This window comes from Rutilus rutilus (genome assembly GCF_951802725.1).
Source record: "Rutilus rutilus genome assembly, chromosome: 20".
Taxonomy (NCBI): Eukaryota; Metazoa; Chordata; class Actinopteri; order Cypriniformes; family Leuciscidae; genus Rutilus; species Rutilus rutilus.
The window spans coordinates 32199479-32216398 of NC_140225.1; the positions used below are offsets into that span (position 1 = coordinate 32199479).

The 16920-nt window shown below is 38.9% G+C and overlaps 1 protein-coding gene across 2 annotated transcripts; it reads left to right on the forward strand.

Annotated features, from left to right (window-relative positions):
- The first annotated feature begins 300 nt into the window (after window positions 1–300).
- fbxo9 (F-box protein 9) lies at window positions 301–16616 on the forward strand. 2 transcript variants are annotated; one of them, XM_084391443.1, is made up of 13 exons: window positions 301–510; window positions 1008–1082; window positions 3536–3658; window positions 4903–4960; window positions 5073–5169; window positions 7348–7478; window positions 7564–7678; window positions 7780–7898; window positions 8439–8529; window positions 10539–10634; window positions 10723–10816; window positions 13432–13589; window positions 15692–16616. In XM_084391443.1, exons 1-13 carry the CDS (start codon window positions 508–510, stop codon window positions 15798–15800), a joined length of 1269 nt encoding a protein of 422 aa, XP_084247569.1. In that variant the 5' UTR covers window positions 301–507; the 3' UTR covers window positions 15801–16616. The 2 variants fall into 2 exon arrangements, with proteins under 2 accessions (XP_084247569.1, XP_084247570.1); XM_084391444.1 differs by having other exon boundaries at window positions 13435–13589.
- Window positions 16617–16920: the final 304 nt, after the last annotated feature.

The window sequence follows — 16920 nt, forward strand, 5'->3', positions numbered from 1 at the left end:
CCGTTGTTTCCGTCTAGACTAGAGGGTAAATTTTACAGTAAAACTTAAAGTATGTCTTTTCATGATTTTGTCAATTTCTGTGCCCATGGAAAATAATTTGAGATTAGTGAATTTATAGTATTTTACAAAAAAAAAAAAAAAAAAAATATATATATATATATATATATATATATATATATATATATATATATATATATATATATATATATATATATATATATATATAACGTGGCCGTTCTGATGTAGATTTTTATAGCAGAAGGATAGACTTTTATTTTTAGACTTTTATTTTTAAACCGCAGACCGGATGTTGTTTTGTACCCGCAGCTCAAGTGTCTCCGCTAGCGCTGCTGTCACTCACAAACTCACTCGTCATGATGGCTGCCGTGTGGCGAGCTCGCGTATTTGCCCGCTCTGTCGTCCGCTTCTCTGATCGTGATCTGTAAAATATTCGTTGAAAGCACGTCTTTAAACGCGACATTAAAAGAGCTCGCAAAATAACCTGTTATGGTCAGTAAGAGCTGTGTTTCTAAGATTAGCTACTGCTAATCAGTAGCTAACATTAGCGTGTTAGCAGCCGTGACGTATTATCGTCCTGTCACACACATCTGAGTTGTTTTTACTGGATAACAGACTTAAATAATTCTTTAAACGCATAGCATGTAATAACAATCATGCATAATGTCCATATATTTGAAACTTCGTCTAATTTATTCATGCATGTTTAAAAAATTGTGCAAATCACGAAACAACCGGACTTGTATTTTAATGCACTGAATAAGAATATCATTTGATTGACGATTGTTTTTTGTTTTTTAAATGTAGTGCAATAATTTCTCACATATTTGGGTCCTGCTGATTAATGCTTGTCAAGTTTCTGCTAGTCTCTGATTGGTCAGTCTGATTTTTAACACCAAACATGGACGTGGCTGAAGTTTTTTTTATCTGCGTCACATCTTTTTAACATAATATCTCAGTTGAAGTTACTGAATATGTGTTATTTCTAGGCTGAAATCAATCAAAATACTGATGGCACTGTTGAAGAAGTGGAAGATGAAAATTCAGAGGATACTAATATTCAAGTTAGTGAACCTGATCTTCATTTTTCATGATCTTTTTTTTTTTAAGAAGGCATATGAAAGAAAGTTGCAGTTGTCTTTATGTAATAAATTGCTTTCATCAAATACTTAGAATTTAATTCATTTTAAGAGTATTCCTACATCATGGTTAATATTGAAAACCTGGAAATATCAGTCAGCATTTTAACAAAATTGACCCTGTTTAGTCGCAAAAAACACTGTTTTCCTGGTTTTATTCTGCACAGTTCGTCAGTGCATGTTCTTCCAAAGATAATAATTCATGACACAATACTTTACTCCACCTCTGAAATGATTGCCCTTTTTGGATGACATCACAAATCCCTCTCACTTTTTAGCCCCTCCCCTCCAGCAATCTCCCCATTCTGGATCGGGATACTTCGTTGTGATTGGCTAAAATCAAGTCCAAGCAAGTTTTTTCTCATTGAAAATCGTGTTTCACTCTGGAATCTGTGGAAGCTTGTTTCCGCCACCAAATAAAAAGAGTCAGAATTGCGAGATATTGACAGTTGCGAGTTCCTATCTCAGTATTGCGAGTGGAGGAATTTTTTATATCACAATTCAGACTTTTTTCTTGCATTTTAATATGTTTTATGATGTTAGTTTATATCTAGCAATTCCGAGTTTATAACGTGCAATTCTGACTGAAATAAACGAGCAATTCTGTGATAGGAATTTGCAATTGTTTTTATCTCGCAATTCAGACTTTTTTCTCACAACTGCAAGTTTATAACTTGCATTTGTTAGATAAAAAGTCGCAGTTGTTTATATCTCGCAATTCAGACTTTTTTCTCGCAATTCAGAGTTTATATCTCGCAATTCTGAAATAGGAGCTCGCAATTGTTTATATCTCGCAATTCTAACTTTTTTTGTGCATTTGCGAGTTTATATCTTGCACTTGTGAGATAAAAAGTCACAATTGTTTATATCTCGCAATTCTAACTTTTTTGTGCATTTGTGAGTTTATATCTTGCACTTGTGAGATAAAAAGTCGCAATTGTTTATATCTCGCAATTCTGACTTTTTTCTTGCAATTCAGAGTTTATATCTCGCAATTCTGAAATAGGATCTCGCAATTGTTCATATCTCGCAATTCGAACTTTTTTCTCGCAATCCGAGTTTATAACTTGCACTTGTTAGATAAAAAGTCGCAGTTGTTTATATCTCGCAATTCGAACTTTTATTGTGCATTTGCGAGTTTATATCTTGCACTTGTGAGATAAAAGTCATAATTGTTTATATCTCGCAATTCTGACTTTTTTCTCGCAATTCTGACTTTTTTTCTCGCAATTCAGAGTTTATATCTCGCAATTCTGAAATAGGAACTCGCAATTGTTTATATCTCGCAATTCTAACTTTTTTTGTGCATTTGCGAGTTTATATCTTGCACTTGTGAGATAAAAAGTCACAATTGTTTATATCTCGCAATTCTAACTTTTTTGTGCATTTGCGAGTTTATATCTTGCACTTGTGAGATAAAAAGTCGCAATTGTTTATATCTCGCAATTCTGACTTTTTTCTTGCAATTCAGAGTTTATATCTCGCAATTCTGAAATAGGAACTCGCAATTGTTCATATCTCGCAATTCGAACTTTTTTCTCGCAATCCGAGTTTATAACTTGCACTTGTTAGATAAAAAGTCGCAGTTGTTTATATCTCGCAATTCGAACTTTTATTGTGCATTTGCGAGTTTATATCTTGCACTTGTGAGATAAAAGTCATAATTGTTTATATCTCGCAATTCTGACTTTTTTCTCGCAATTCAGAGTTTATATCTCGCAATTCTGAAATAGGAACTCGCAAATGTTTATATCTCGCAATTCTAACTTTTTTTCTCGCAATCCAAGTTTATATCTTGCACTTGTGAGATAAAAAGTCACAATTGTTTATATGTCGCAATTCTGACTTTTTTCTCGCGATTCAAGTTTATATCTCGCAATTCTGAAATAGGAACTCGCAATTGTTTATATGTCGCAATTCTGACTTTTTTTCTCGCAATTCAGAGTTTATATCTCGAAATTCAGACTTTTTTCTCGCAATCCGAGTTTATAAGTTGAGAAAAAAGTCGCAATTGTTTATATCTCGCAATTCTGACTTTTATCGCGCAATTGCGAGTTTATAACTAGCCATTCTGAATTATGACTGATATTGACTCGCAATTCTGAGATAGGAACTCGCAAGTGTTTATATCTTGCAATTCAGAATTTTTTCTTGAAATTGTGAGATAAAAGTCGCAATAACCTTTTTTTATATTTTTTATTCTGTAGCAAAAACAAGCTTGCACAGAAATCTTGCCTGATCATTGAAGGTTTTAAAAGGCTTTTTATTGTTAACAAATCCCGGTAATCATGAATGACTGCAGAAGCCATCAAAAGCACATTGGTCAGAAGGTGTGGGAATCCTGAATTTCTTATGAGCCTAATCTGATGATGTTTCAGATGGAGCTCAGTGCTTTCCGGGCCAAGTGGATGTCCGAGCTTCAGCCCAGCTCCGGTGGGAAGAGGAGCCTCCAGAAATCTGCCGAGCTGAAGAGGAGACAAGAAATAGCTAAAGAGGAAAAGGTTAGTGATGGGAAGTTTGGGTCATTTTACTGACTCTCTCGTTCATCAAAATGAACGAATCTTTAGTCGAGTCAGTTTGTTCATTTTAAGTAGCTTAAATGTTATACTTTTAAAGGGGTGGTTGAGTATACTATGATTTCACTTTTCTAACTTTAGTTAGTGTGTAATGTTGCACATTAATCTTTAATGTCTTTAATTAATCTTTAACTTTAATCTGCAAAGCTACAACGCTCAAAGTTCAAAGCAAAGGGAGATATTTGCTGTAAAAGAAATAGTTTTTTAAGGACTACAACAAACGGCTGGTAGGGACTATTCCTCCCGGGTTAGTGACATCACCAACCCTATAATTTACATAAACCCCGCCCCCAGGAACATGCCATCCATGTTGAGAAGAGGAAGAGTTGTTGTAGTCGAGCACATTTGTGAGTCAGCTCAAACTGTAGCATCCGTCTTTTCACATGCAATAGAAAGTCACTCTGTGTGCATCTCACAACAGTTCCTATACGAGCGATTTATAGATTATCATGACAGAATATGCTAATTAGATAGTTAACTCCACATCAGCAACAAAAACTCATCAACTAACCATTCAGAGACGTCCTGTTGCATTCTACGCGTTGTCACTTCTTCTTAAGTCTCTCCATCTTTGTCTGACTCCGTTTAAACATAAAAGGCAGAACAGTTTCTGTCATTTTAATGTGTGTCTGCGTGAGGTAATCGGAGCTGCTAATACGCACAAGCTCTTGAAGCTCCGCCCCCTGTGCCGGGAGCAGCAGCTCATTTGCATTTAAAGGGCCAGACACAAAACGGTGCGTTTTTGCTAACCCTCAAAAAGTGACAACTTTAACATGCTATATAAAAATATCTGGGGGGTATTTTGAGCTAAAACTTCACACACACTCTCTGGGGACATCAGAGACTTATTTGACATCTTGTGAAAAGGGCATTATACCACTCCTTTAACAGCCAAATTCCCCGAACACATCCACCTACGCAATCTTGATCATATTCTGATTTAAGAGATCATTATAATGCAGCAACAGGGAACATAAATAATTACTTTACCTTCCGAGTCTTTTGCTCATTTGTCACGTGACAGACGCAATGAACGTTTCATGAATGACCCATCGCTAGAAAATTTGTGAACTCATGAATATTCATATTGTGCGCTATGATCATGAAATCTAAATCAGTGATGATGTGTACAGTCATTTCCTTAACTTGGCCTTGCCTTACATTCACAGGCCCGAGAGCTGTTCCTGAAGGCAGTCGAGGAAGAGCAGAATGGAGCGGTTTATGAAGGTGTTCAGTCTTTTATTTATTTAGATTAGACGATTACACTTATAAAATGGTTTCCATGAAGAAGTGAAGGCCGGGACTGCCGGTAAACTTTTCCTCCGTTGATGTTTTGCAGCCATCAAGTACTATAAGAGTGCGATGCTGCTGGTCCCGGACATCGAGTTTCGGATCAACTACAGCAGAACTCCTGATCCGGACCGGACTGGGAGCTAGTAAGTGCTCGGATCACATGTGCTCATGGAAAACTTGGATGCGTAGTGGGACAATTGTAAATAGTGTTTTCCAGACTTTTTAATTAAATTAAGGTTTTTTTTGTTAATATGTGTTAACTGCATTAATTAACAATGAACAATACTTCTACCGCATTCATTAATCTTAGTTCACGTTAATGTCAGCATTTACTAATAAATTATTGAAACCATAAGATGCATCTGTTAAAGTTATCTGATGGTATATACTGAAACAAATGTATTGTTCATTGTTAGTCAATGCATTACCCAATGAAAACTAATGGGACTGTATTGTAAAGTGTTACCAAAAAATTATTAATTAATAAATAAATAAATACTATCAATTCTTATGGTTAATACGCATTTTCTACTCATGCTCTGCAGTAAAATATTTAATAATTTATATTATATATTATATTTCTTGTTAGATATTGCTTTTGTGTAAACTGTATGAATAGTAAAGCCATAGTTATGTTTGAATGGTGAGCAAATAATTTTTTATAATCAGTCTGAATGATTTGTTAGTTAAATGGTTTGAATCAAAATAATAATAATATAAATCCACATCCAGCAGTTTCAGGTGACTGGAAAGGTCATGGAAATTCATTGGTTGGGAAGTGTGGGAATCATAGTTGCCAAGTCCGCTTATAATACGCAACTTTGGGCTTTTTTTTTTTTTTTAAATAAATTGTGTTAAAACAGCACAGTTCTTTTGGGCTTATTGAAAAAAATATGGGTGCTTGTTAGGAAAATCTGACAAGCAACTTCGTTTTCTTTACATCTATGGCCACGACAGCTGTTTTCTCTCAGCGCGCAACGCTGTAATCCAAGCTATGATAGATGTAAATACACATTTATTTATTTTTTTAACCTTTTTTTCCCTAATCCGTTTATCCTTTTCTAATAAAGGAGTGGTTTCAGTTTAATATGTTGCAGGCTCATTTATTGGTAATAAATAATAAATGATAATGAGCTTGTTTTTGAAGCTGCAGTTGCTTATTTGTCTCGCGAGAGTTGGCAACTCGGGTGGGAACCCTGTTTATCCAAACATACATTTATGAATCTGCAGTAAACAGAAACACACCCATACAAAATTGCGTAAAGAAAATAGATTTTGTGAAAATGGAGACTGCAGGGAAATGTGGCCCAAATCTGAACTTTTTTTATTCATATTTGTGCCACTTCCACATGTGGTCCTGAATCCGATACAGGTCAGATGTTTTGCGATGCGAACTCAGTCATGTCGGAAATCATGTGACTTTTACGTCACTCTAGATCAACGTTCATCACAATTCTGCACTCATGGGAGTCACTTCAAAGATTTTACTCACCCGAAGTTATCAAGACAGTTATGAAAGGACAGTGATGTGTCAGAACTCATAAGTATTACAGTGACCGCTCTATATACAAGCAAAACATCATAAACCATTTTTTATATCATCTGTGCATAAATCTGCTGTACGGGTGCTTGAAATCCTTGAAAGTGCTTACATTTTGATGTTGTGTTTTCAAGGTTTGAAAAGTGCTTACATTTTGGATAAAATGCTTGAAATTGTAACTGTAGTTCTTTCATAACAAATACCTATCTGACTGAATAGTTTGTTTATTAAATGGAGAAATAAAATGTGGCCCTTCAGATACAGAGAGATTTGCGCTACGCTGGCCAGAGCAAAAGTAGGCGGAGTTTTCATTTTGATTTACGCGCTTGTTTTGATGCCCCGTTTTTATTGGCCGGGCGGGTAATCGTCACATAACTTCAGTTTTACAGCCTGAAAATCACATTAACTGCAATATTTGCAATATTTGGACATTAATATTATGAAAAGTATTATTCATAGGCATTATCTACTTAGTGATACATTTTGAAAAATAAAACTTGTGATATGCTTAAATATCTGATCCTTCTGCTATTATGAAATAATTTTGGCTGTTTATAGCATTATCTCTTTTAATGTGATAAAAACACTAAATAATAATTTTGACTGTATTGGTATGTAATTTACGGTGGATTAAGGTGCTGGAAAAAGCTTTAAAATGGACCTTGAAAGTGCTTGAAAAGTGCTTGTAGTTGACCTTGGAATAGGTGTACGAACCCTGATAATGGCTCAATGCAACAAATTAGCTTCATTTTCTACATGCAAAATTCTTCATGCACTCTAGCTTGGAGGACAATGAGAAGGATCGTGAGATCGACGATCTGCTGACATACTTCCAGCAGCAGCTGATGCTGGGCTGCGACACCATGAAGCTGTGTGAGCCGGAGACGGACACGTCACAGGTGCACATCTCAGGTACATCACACACTCGACCTGCTCTGTTCGCATTCCCACAGTCTCCCTGTTTCCCTGACAGTCTCTCTCTCTCTCACGTCCACAGCTTTGCCCTTCGAGTTGCTCATGTATATCTTCCGCTGGGTGGTGTCATGTGACCTGGACCTTCGAGCCTTAGAGCAGCTCTCGTTGGTTTGCAGGGGTTTCTATATCTGTGCAAGGTGGGCTCACAGACTCACCAAACATCTGAGGAGACCAGCTTAGAGTCATGGCAGAACCAGAAATATTGGTTTGCCACTGAATTGTGTGTGTTTCGCTGCAGGGACCCTGAGATCTGGCGCTCTGCCTGTTTGAGAGTGTGGGGGCGAAGCTGCACCAAAATGCTCCCGTTTTCATCCTGGAGAGAGATGTTTTTGGAGAGGCCACGTGTGCGCTTTGATGGTAAACGTGTGCGTTTATGTACAGTCAAAACAAAATGTATTCAGACACCTTCAGCATTTCTCACATTATCACAGTTTATACGCTATAGTTTAGAAAATGGTAATAAAAATGACAAGAACTATTTCACTGGTTTTGTCCATCCTTCTGTTAGACTGTCTCACACATGAATTATGTTGAATATCTGTCAGATGTTAAATTTAACTACACAATAAGATAATACCAGTTTAGCTCAACCAATCACCAAGCAATGCTTCATTTAGTTCAGTCTGTGTGTAAAAAGAGCAATTAAAGAAAAAACACTTCAGCAAAACATGGTCAGCTCAAAGTGTCTGAATCATTTTTGGTAGTCACTGTATGAAGAATTTTTGTGTATAATATGTCACAGTTTACTTTATTTCGCTCTCCTCACTTACATAAATGAACTATAGTGTTCTTGCACACACTAGTAAAAAAAAATACCAAAAATTATATCTGGTGTCTGAATACTTTTAAAGATATGCTGCACGTACAGAGTTTAATAAACGTCTGTGGTTCGTCCAGGTGTTTACATCAGTAAAACCTCATACATCCGTCAGGGGGAGGAGTCTCTGGATGGCTTCTACAGGGCTTGGCACCAGGTGGAGTATTACAGGTGAGATCTGGGCTTTAAAGGGATACTCCTCTCAGAAATGACAGTTCTGTCAACATTTACTCACCCTCATGTACTTCCAAAACCTGTATGCATTTACAGTGTTTCCCCCAAGCGGCAACCTCTCTCTTGAATCCAACATCGAAGTGACTTAAACTGCAATTCATCGACTGGCCACTAGAGACAGCCTGCAAAAGAGAGTCAATCCCATAGACTCGTCTTGTTAAAATGAATTTTTTTTATAACTCATCCGTTTAAATTATACTAAGCCTTAAAGTTCTGCATAATTAAGGGCGTGGCCACTTGAGTGACAGGTTTGTCCTAACCAGACGGCGACGATTCTATTTTAGAAACGGTTTCTATTTTTCTGCGACGTCGCGCTGGAACAACAAACACAAAGTGTGGCGATGATAATCTCAGGGACTGTTTATGTGCTTTATTTAATGTTAAAAGCATGTAATGTGACTTTGAATATCATTTAGTGCTCCAGCTTTGAAGCTGTAAAAGCAACAATGGATAATTCCACGTTCAAACTGTGAACAAACAAGTGTATTATTTGACAAAGATTGCTTTAGTAACTCAGTCTATGTATTTTTAATAATGTTTAAATGGTGTAATATTTGTGAATTTGATTATGTAGCCTTATCCATTTTCTTGCGAGTGCCGTCCAGATTACTCTCTGGTGCCGTGCACTCGCCGCGAGACTCCGCCCACACGCTGCTCTGATTGGCTGACTCAGCCCACACGCTGCTCTGATTGGCTGTGGGTTTTGATTGATTTTGACGCATCTCGCAGTCGCATCGCGCAAATTATTTGTCGCTGGAATCGTATCGCATTGCGTCTGGTTAGGACACGGTGTTATGAGGCTTTGACGAGACCTGGGGCCCGAGGCCCATTTATAACCATTGCGTACGCACAAAACAGGCCCTGAAAGAGGCGTACGCCACTTCTGACGCATAAGTTGTGATTTATAAAAACAAACTTGACGGGAAAATTTGCGCACCTGCACGCAAACCCATGCGTACGAACGTTTTGGAGATGGAGCAGTTTGGCGACACCGATGGTGAGCTGGAGTTAAATGTCTTTTTGGTCACTTTTAGACAGAAAATCTAAAGAAAATTAAACATATACAGAAAGATAATACAAATATAATTTCACTCACCAAGCCTGTCGCTTGAAGCAAATATCCATCCCTTCTTAAATGTCCGCGTCAGCGAGCGCGTTGGGCCGTTTAGTGAAACTGACGCAAATAACAGTTTAAATAAATAAAATAATGATTTAAACTATGTTTTACTTCTGATATAAACATTTAGATTAAATATGCCATTCAAATTAATGGAGTTACACACTTAAACATGAAATCATTACTGAGAAGTTACAAAAGAAAATATTATATTCAATCAATAAAAATATTTGTTGTGGATGTGATGTTTTTGAACACGTTTCCTGTGGCGTGCTTTAATGTTTTAACCACAGAGTAGATAATTGCTTATCATGATAGCCTACCAGATTGTCTGAGAAAATAGTTTCGTGCAAATAATGCCCACTATCACTATCTGTTTCCATTAAAATATAAATCAATTAAATACAATTCGGCCAGTGGAAAAGATTTAGAAAAACTTTCTCTGAAATGTATTTTACACTATTTGATATTGTATTCAAAAACAAGGCAAGGATAACTACATGATTTTTATTAATGTAATGAGTCTTGTACCGTTAAACGTTATCACGTGGATGAATAATCATATGCAAATGATATGCAGAAGAGGATCTGCATAGTAAAACTAGGCGTTGTAAGCTCCATATATGGTTATTTCGGGGTGGAGACGCATGTGCGCACAATCTTCCGCTGACTGGGATTTATAAAGTGAATTCTGCGCAGGTTCTGGCGTACGAACGGTTTTATAAGTCTGAATATTTTTTGCGTACGCCATTTTTGCCTTTCGGGCGCACGTACACTTTTAGTAAGGTTCCTACGCACAGTTTTATAAATGAGACCCCTGATCTTTCAGGTACCTGCGCTTCTTCCCTGACGGCCAGGCGATGATGTTGACCACCCCCGAGGACCCGTTGGTCGTTGTCCCACGGCTGCGCAGCAAGAACTCCAGGTGTGTGTCGTGTGCATGAATAACACACCTCTGAACTTGACATGTCTAGTCCACGTGACATGACGGTTCAAATGCTTGATTCCCACAGGATGGACTCCATCATGTTTGGCCATTACCGGCTGTCCCAGGATACAGACAATCAAACCAAAGTTTATGTTGTTGTCTCCAAGAGAAAAGAAGAGGTTGGTTGGTCATTTAACAGCACTGTTCTATATGTTTATGGTTTTACTAGCAATCATTTCTAAATGTCTTAATAACTTCAATGAGCTCAGTGTTTCTGCCTTAAATTATTAAATCGTTTAAATTAATACATTTTTCGCTAACTGTGATTTTGTATATGTACATTTCTGAAAAACATAACTTATCTCTGATAACAGATCACTCTAAACTGTAATGTGGACTCATGCATTTTCTGTGAAGCTGCTTTGAAACGACGTGTATTGTGAAAAGCGCTATACGCAAGCACTCGAGGCTAGAGCTGTATGGTGAATAAGTCACGGCTGAAGGGCGTTGTTCGGCTCGAAGCGGAGCGGAGGAACCCTTTTCAGCCGTGACTTATTCACCATACAGCTCTAGCCTCGAGTACCTTAGTGCTTTTATAAAACGGTTACCACACATACAAATATTAAAGCCAAAAACATGTGTATCAATGCAACCATTGAATTAAATAAAATCACTGAAAGCCTTCCTTCCGCCGGAAAAAAATAGTCCTTGTTCGTGAACAGCATCAGAGTCACATTATTACACCATTAGATGGCGGCAAAGACTGTCTTAACGAGTGAGTCAGTCAGTAGAGAAGACTTTTATATTGAAAGGACTCAAACTTGTGAACACGGAGATGATAGATGACTAGCCTGTCAGGGCTCTAGAAAACCCCTTAGCCGTTAATAGGACAAGATATCGCAGCGGACATTCAAACTGATTTTTTATTATGAATATAGGACTGAGCTGAAGGAAAATGCTACGTCTACTGTAAATGCAGGTACACTCGCTTACTCGATCTCCCACAATACAATATAGACCTTATGTAGCCCCGCCCCTTTTCAGCGCTGCGCTCGTCTTTTGACTTCCGGTCTGTATTTTCACAGCGATCTTGCCTATTTATGAATGAAAGGCTAGTTTTAAAATCTTCCCAGTCTACTGCCATTGTTAAGACATCTGCTTTAAACATTACAATCCTCATGATAACTTTCGTTAACTTTACATTAAGTAAATCCACTTCAAAAGCTAATTACTCCTGGACAGCAGCGCCGTAGAAACATACAGAGCGACCGCAAAAACGGAAGTTAAAAGACAATATTCTAAAGATGGCGACGCGCTTGTTTCTCTGGCGCATAAGGTCTATAAGCTTCAGTGAGCAAAATCAGTGAGATCAGACATGTTTACGTTGCTAAGAGTGGTTGCTAGGGGTGTTGTGTAGTAGGGGTGTGACGAGACGCTTACTCCACGAGACGAGACGAGACACGAGATTGGGTTCACGAGAACGAGACAAGACGAGATTTTTACACAATTTTTAAGAAATCCTCAATGATGAAATATATGAATGGAAAATAGTCTTTTATTCAACTGAAAATCACAAAATGCAAAACAATTTAGGTTCATTTTGAAATCAACTTGTAATGAATGTTATTTTACTTCTATTTTAATGAATTCTATGCAGTAAAGGACATGCAAACACTGCAAAATGTTTTGCTATAAACTCTACTGTCTGGCTTCTCCCCTGTACGATTTCACATGAGAAATCTAACTCCTTTCCACAAATCGAACATAAAGAAAAATAAAACAGTATAAATAAAATAAATATAAATAACTGAAATAACACTTTAAATGCAAACAGTAAGTGTGTATCCATAATCAAAGTACTGCTCTCTCAAAACTACAAGTTCAAACAGAAACATTTTTTTTTTTTCAAGCATGAAAAAGAGATAAAATTAACTACACAGAACAGACTAAGATTTTGGTCATGTTCTTTTTCAAGAATATAAGCATGTCGACGATTTCTGGCAGCATTTGAGACCTTTGGGCAGTAGCTAACTAGGGCTGCACGATATGAGGAAAAGCTGCGATGTGCGATAACATTGTTTAATATTGCGATGTCGATATGACTTGTGATATGTGAATGTTAGCTATACTGTTCCCATGTCTTAGTGCTTTAATATGTTCTTTGCGCGATAGGTCAAATGTTTATTACCTGCCTGGTTCAGATTAGACTATTTTAGCGCGATTTTGGCACAATCCGTTTCGTGGAGATTCGTAAAGGACAACGGGCGTCGGGACGCAAGATTCGATCGTTTCATTTCGAATAGTGTGTCATAGTGGGCGACAACCTACGCGTCTGCGATGCTCCAGGACATCATGACAGAAAGACTAGCATGTTTAACTTTAACGGTCCTCCACGACGGGTTGAGTGTGAGCGTGAGTGAGTGAGAGTGCGAGCAACAGTGAGTGTGCGTGTGTGCGCCCGCCAGTGAGCGTGTGTGTGTGTGTGTGTGATTGGCCCGGCACACAAATGATTTAAAAGTGGCAGGGGCATCTTCAATAGGCTACTAATTTCACCCTCACTCACGAGACAAAGTTTTACCTCGACGAGAAATATCGTCGCGTTTTAATCTCGCGAGATCTCGTAACACGAGATCTCGTCACACCCCTATTGTGTAGTGATATATAGAGCTGTTGGGTGAAGTGGTCATAGTGTTTTATCATGATTAAAACACAGCTATTGACCAATCAGAATCAAGGACTGGAACTAACCGTTTTATACAAATAAATGTGAATTGAATTGGTTGTGATTTCTCAGCAGAAGGTGTCCGAGTACCAGAGGAGCCGGTTCTGCAGGCGGAACCCAGTTCCCGAAGCCGAGCGCTCGTTTCATGTGGGACTGCAGCTGGCCTCTGGGGGGCGTCAGCGCTTCAACAAGCTGGTGTGGATCCACCATTCCTGCCACATCACCTACAGGTGCCATGCCCTGCGTCTCAGTGTCCGTACTATACACCCTAAACCGTGTGTGAGATTGAAATAAGTGTGTCCCAAAGCATAGTATGCTGAAGAGAGTGTGCCAGAAGTCCCCGGATGATTCTGTTTCCGGTGGATTTTCGAAGTGTGGATCCGTGCTCACTATAACAGCTAATATTACCCACAACCCACTGTGCTTTGGAGGAGGAACTACAAACACGAGTAAAAAGTGTTAAAAATCCTCCACATTTAATTTTCCTACCGTATCGGAGAGAAATGCAGAGCAGGGGTCCATGTCATGGGCAGAGAATGTCTAATAAGGGCAGAACTTCCACTCTCAGTCAACTTCCGGCTTCTGAACTGGTTGCAGTTCCACTCTGGCTCCACATGAGGGCGCTCACAGGACGAGTGCAGTTCCACTCTGGCTCCACATGAGGGCGCTCACAGGACGAGTGCAGTTCCACTCTGGCTCCACATGAGGGCGCTCACAGGACGAGTGCAGTGCCACTCTGGCTCCACATGAGGGCGCTCACAGGACGAGTGCAGAATGAATGGAGGTCTATGGCGGGTGCTATACCCCTCAAAATCCACTTTTCTCAGGATATAATTTTTTTTCTAGTAATTTGAATGTTGTATTCGAAAGGAGATGCAAAGAAATTACACATTGCTGGGTGTTAGATTTTTTAGAGTCAATTATTTGCTTTAAAAAGTCTTTTAAAATGTCAATGACGTCATACACACGACCAGAGATACTGCTTTACGGCAATCCTTCAGTCACTCTGGTGCTTTCGCGCTCTGCACTTTCTTTTCTCTCGAGGCATCGACAACACAGCTGACACAGGTAAACACACGTGCTAGACGAGTTTTTGTTTTGTTGTTTTAAAAGACCACGCCGAAAATACACACACACACACACGATGCCATCAAGCGGTATCTCTGGTCGTAATCAGTCCTTCACTGACCAATCAGCGTTCATTAGCAGAATGCTAGTCTGTTATGGGCAACAACAACTCAACCTGTAAGAAACCGAAAGGACACAAGTACTCGTTCATTCAACTTTCGACCTATAACCCATGTTGAACTTGCAAAATCTACAATCAAATCTGAGATTTCTCAAAGGCAATCGGGTGAAAGAGACACATTTAGCCGTATAGCCCCATAGACTCCCATTCATTGTGCACTCATGGGCGATCGCCCCCAGTGGAACTCTGGTGGAACTACAAGCAACATTCGGCACAATAGGACTTAATAGGGAGTGGCCAGGCTCTCCGTAGACGGGCTCTGCCGTGGGTCATGTGACTCGAGCTGGTGCTGTCCAGTCTTCAGTCCCATAACAATCGTGTCCTGGTCCTGTTGAGTTTAAGATTGCTATCCACCCTTTTTTTTCTTCTTTGTTGTTTTTTTACTTCATACTATTTTATTTATTAATTCATTCATTATTTATATTGTTACAATTTATTGACTAACTGTTTTGTTTTATGTACGTTTTTGATTTAGTGGTTATTTCTAACCTCCTCCTCTTCCTCTCCTCCTTCCTCTCCTCTTCCTCTCCTCCTCTTCCTCTTCTCCTCTTTCTCTCCTCCTTCCTCTCCTCTTCCTCTCCTCCTCCTCCTCTCCTCCTTCCTCTCCTCCTTCCTCTCCTCTTCCTCTCCTCCTCCTCTTCCTCCTCCTCCTTCCTCTCCTCCTCCTCTTCCACCTCCTCTTCCTCTCCTCCTCCTCTTCCTCTCCTCCTCTTCCACCTCCTCTTCCTCTCCTCCTCTTCCTCTCCTCCTCTTCCTCTCCTCTTCCACCTCCTCTCCTCCTCTTCCTCCTCTTCCTCTCCTCCTCTTCCTCTTCTCCTCTTTCTCTCCTCCTCTTCCTCTCCTCTTCCTCCTCCTCTTCCTCTCCTCCTCTTCCTCTCCTCTTCCTCTCCTCCTCCTCCTCTTCCTCCTCCTCCTTCCTCTCCTCCTCCTCTTCCTCTCCTCTTCCACCTCCTCTTCCTCTCCTCCTCCTCTTCCTCTCCTCCTCTTCCTCTTCTCCTCTTTCTCTCCTCCTCTCCTCCTCCTCTTCTCCTCTTCCTCTTCCTCTCCTCCTCTTCCTCTTCCTCCTCTTCTTCCTCTCCTCAGATCCACCGGAGAGACTATCGTCACTGCGTTTGATGTGGACAAAATGTACACGCCTCTGTTTTTTGCACGAGTCAAGAGCTTCACCGCCTTTTCAGAGCGTCCCCTGTAGGACGACCCCAGCGATGCATGACGAAAGCCGACCTTTGACCTTTCTCCCACCGCTTCCAGCACACGGGCTCTTTCTGATGAATGTACAAGAATCGTGTGACATGTTTTAGTCTTAACTGCAGCTCAAGAGCATTATGTTTTGTTCTCATGAATAATGTAAGAGATCTGTCACGCTCTTATTGAAAAGATAAAAATACTATATATATATATAGATCATCTTTAAGAAGTTTCAGTTCAACTGTGATGAATGTTCACTCTGTCTGTGTGAGTTTCAATGAGGGAACGTGTCTAATGACGACTGGAGCACCCAAATAAATCAGCTGTGTTGTTCTGCTTGTTCTTCATTTACATCTCTACATTATGTTGCGTAGGATCTGCAGTCAAATTGAAATCAAAAACACTTTTTCTTTTCTTACTACACATTCCTGGTCTTAATTTGATGAAAGAAGGTCTGCAGTCTTTCCTCAGTGTTTTCTGTCACTAAATCTTCTCCTCTCCAACACTTGGTCATGACTCTTTCTCTTCCTGCCAGATCAAATCTACATTTTTCAGCTGGAGACCCTTAGTGTGGACGCTTGTTTCCGCCACTGAATAATAATAAAAAACTAATTTGCATGATATAAACTTGCTATTGTGAGTTATAAAGTCAGAACTGCATGATAAAGTTGCAATTTTCTTTTAAAATTGAAACAAGCTTCTATACTTCAGTGTTCAGTCTTAGCTGACATCTTTTAAAATAATAAAATGAACTCATAAATAACAAAATAATGCATTTATCTGTAAACTGGGTGAAAGATAATAAATCAGTTCAGCTCAATCGATGTTCTTTCCTCTTTTTTTTTTTTTTTTTTTTGCAAGATTATTTCAAAGACAAAACAGAGAACTATGATGGTTACATTACACTATCATAAAGCCTATTACAACTTACATGTATTACACCATAAAGGGTCATTTTTTTTTAAATTCCTTAAAGAATTTAGGCCTAAATCAATATCTTTCTTGAAAATAAAATGTTTTCGTTTCTTTGAAAAGGACCACTTGTGTATGTGAAATTTGGCAAGACATAGTAATAAATTATACATTTAAAATGAGAAGGATCTGCTTTCAGTCACCAAAAAAAA

Coding starts and splice junctions, on each gene's coding strand:
- fbxo9 (XM_084391443.1), top strand. Junction 3,659..4,902: donor AAATAGCTAAAGAGGAAAAG/GTTAGTGATGGG, acceptor TTACATTCACAG/GCCCGAGAGCTGTTCCTGAA. Junction 10,635..10,722: donor CTGCGCAGCAAGAACTCCAG/GTGTGTGTCGTG, acceptor TGATTCCCACAG/GATGGACTCCATCATGTTTG.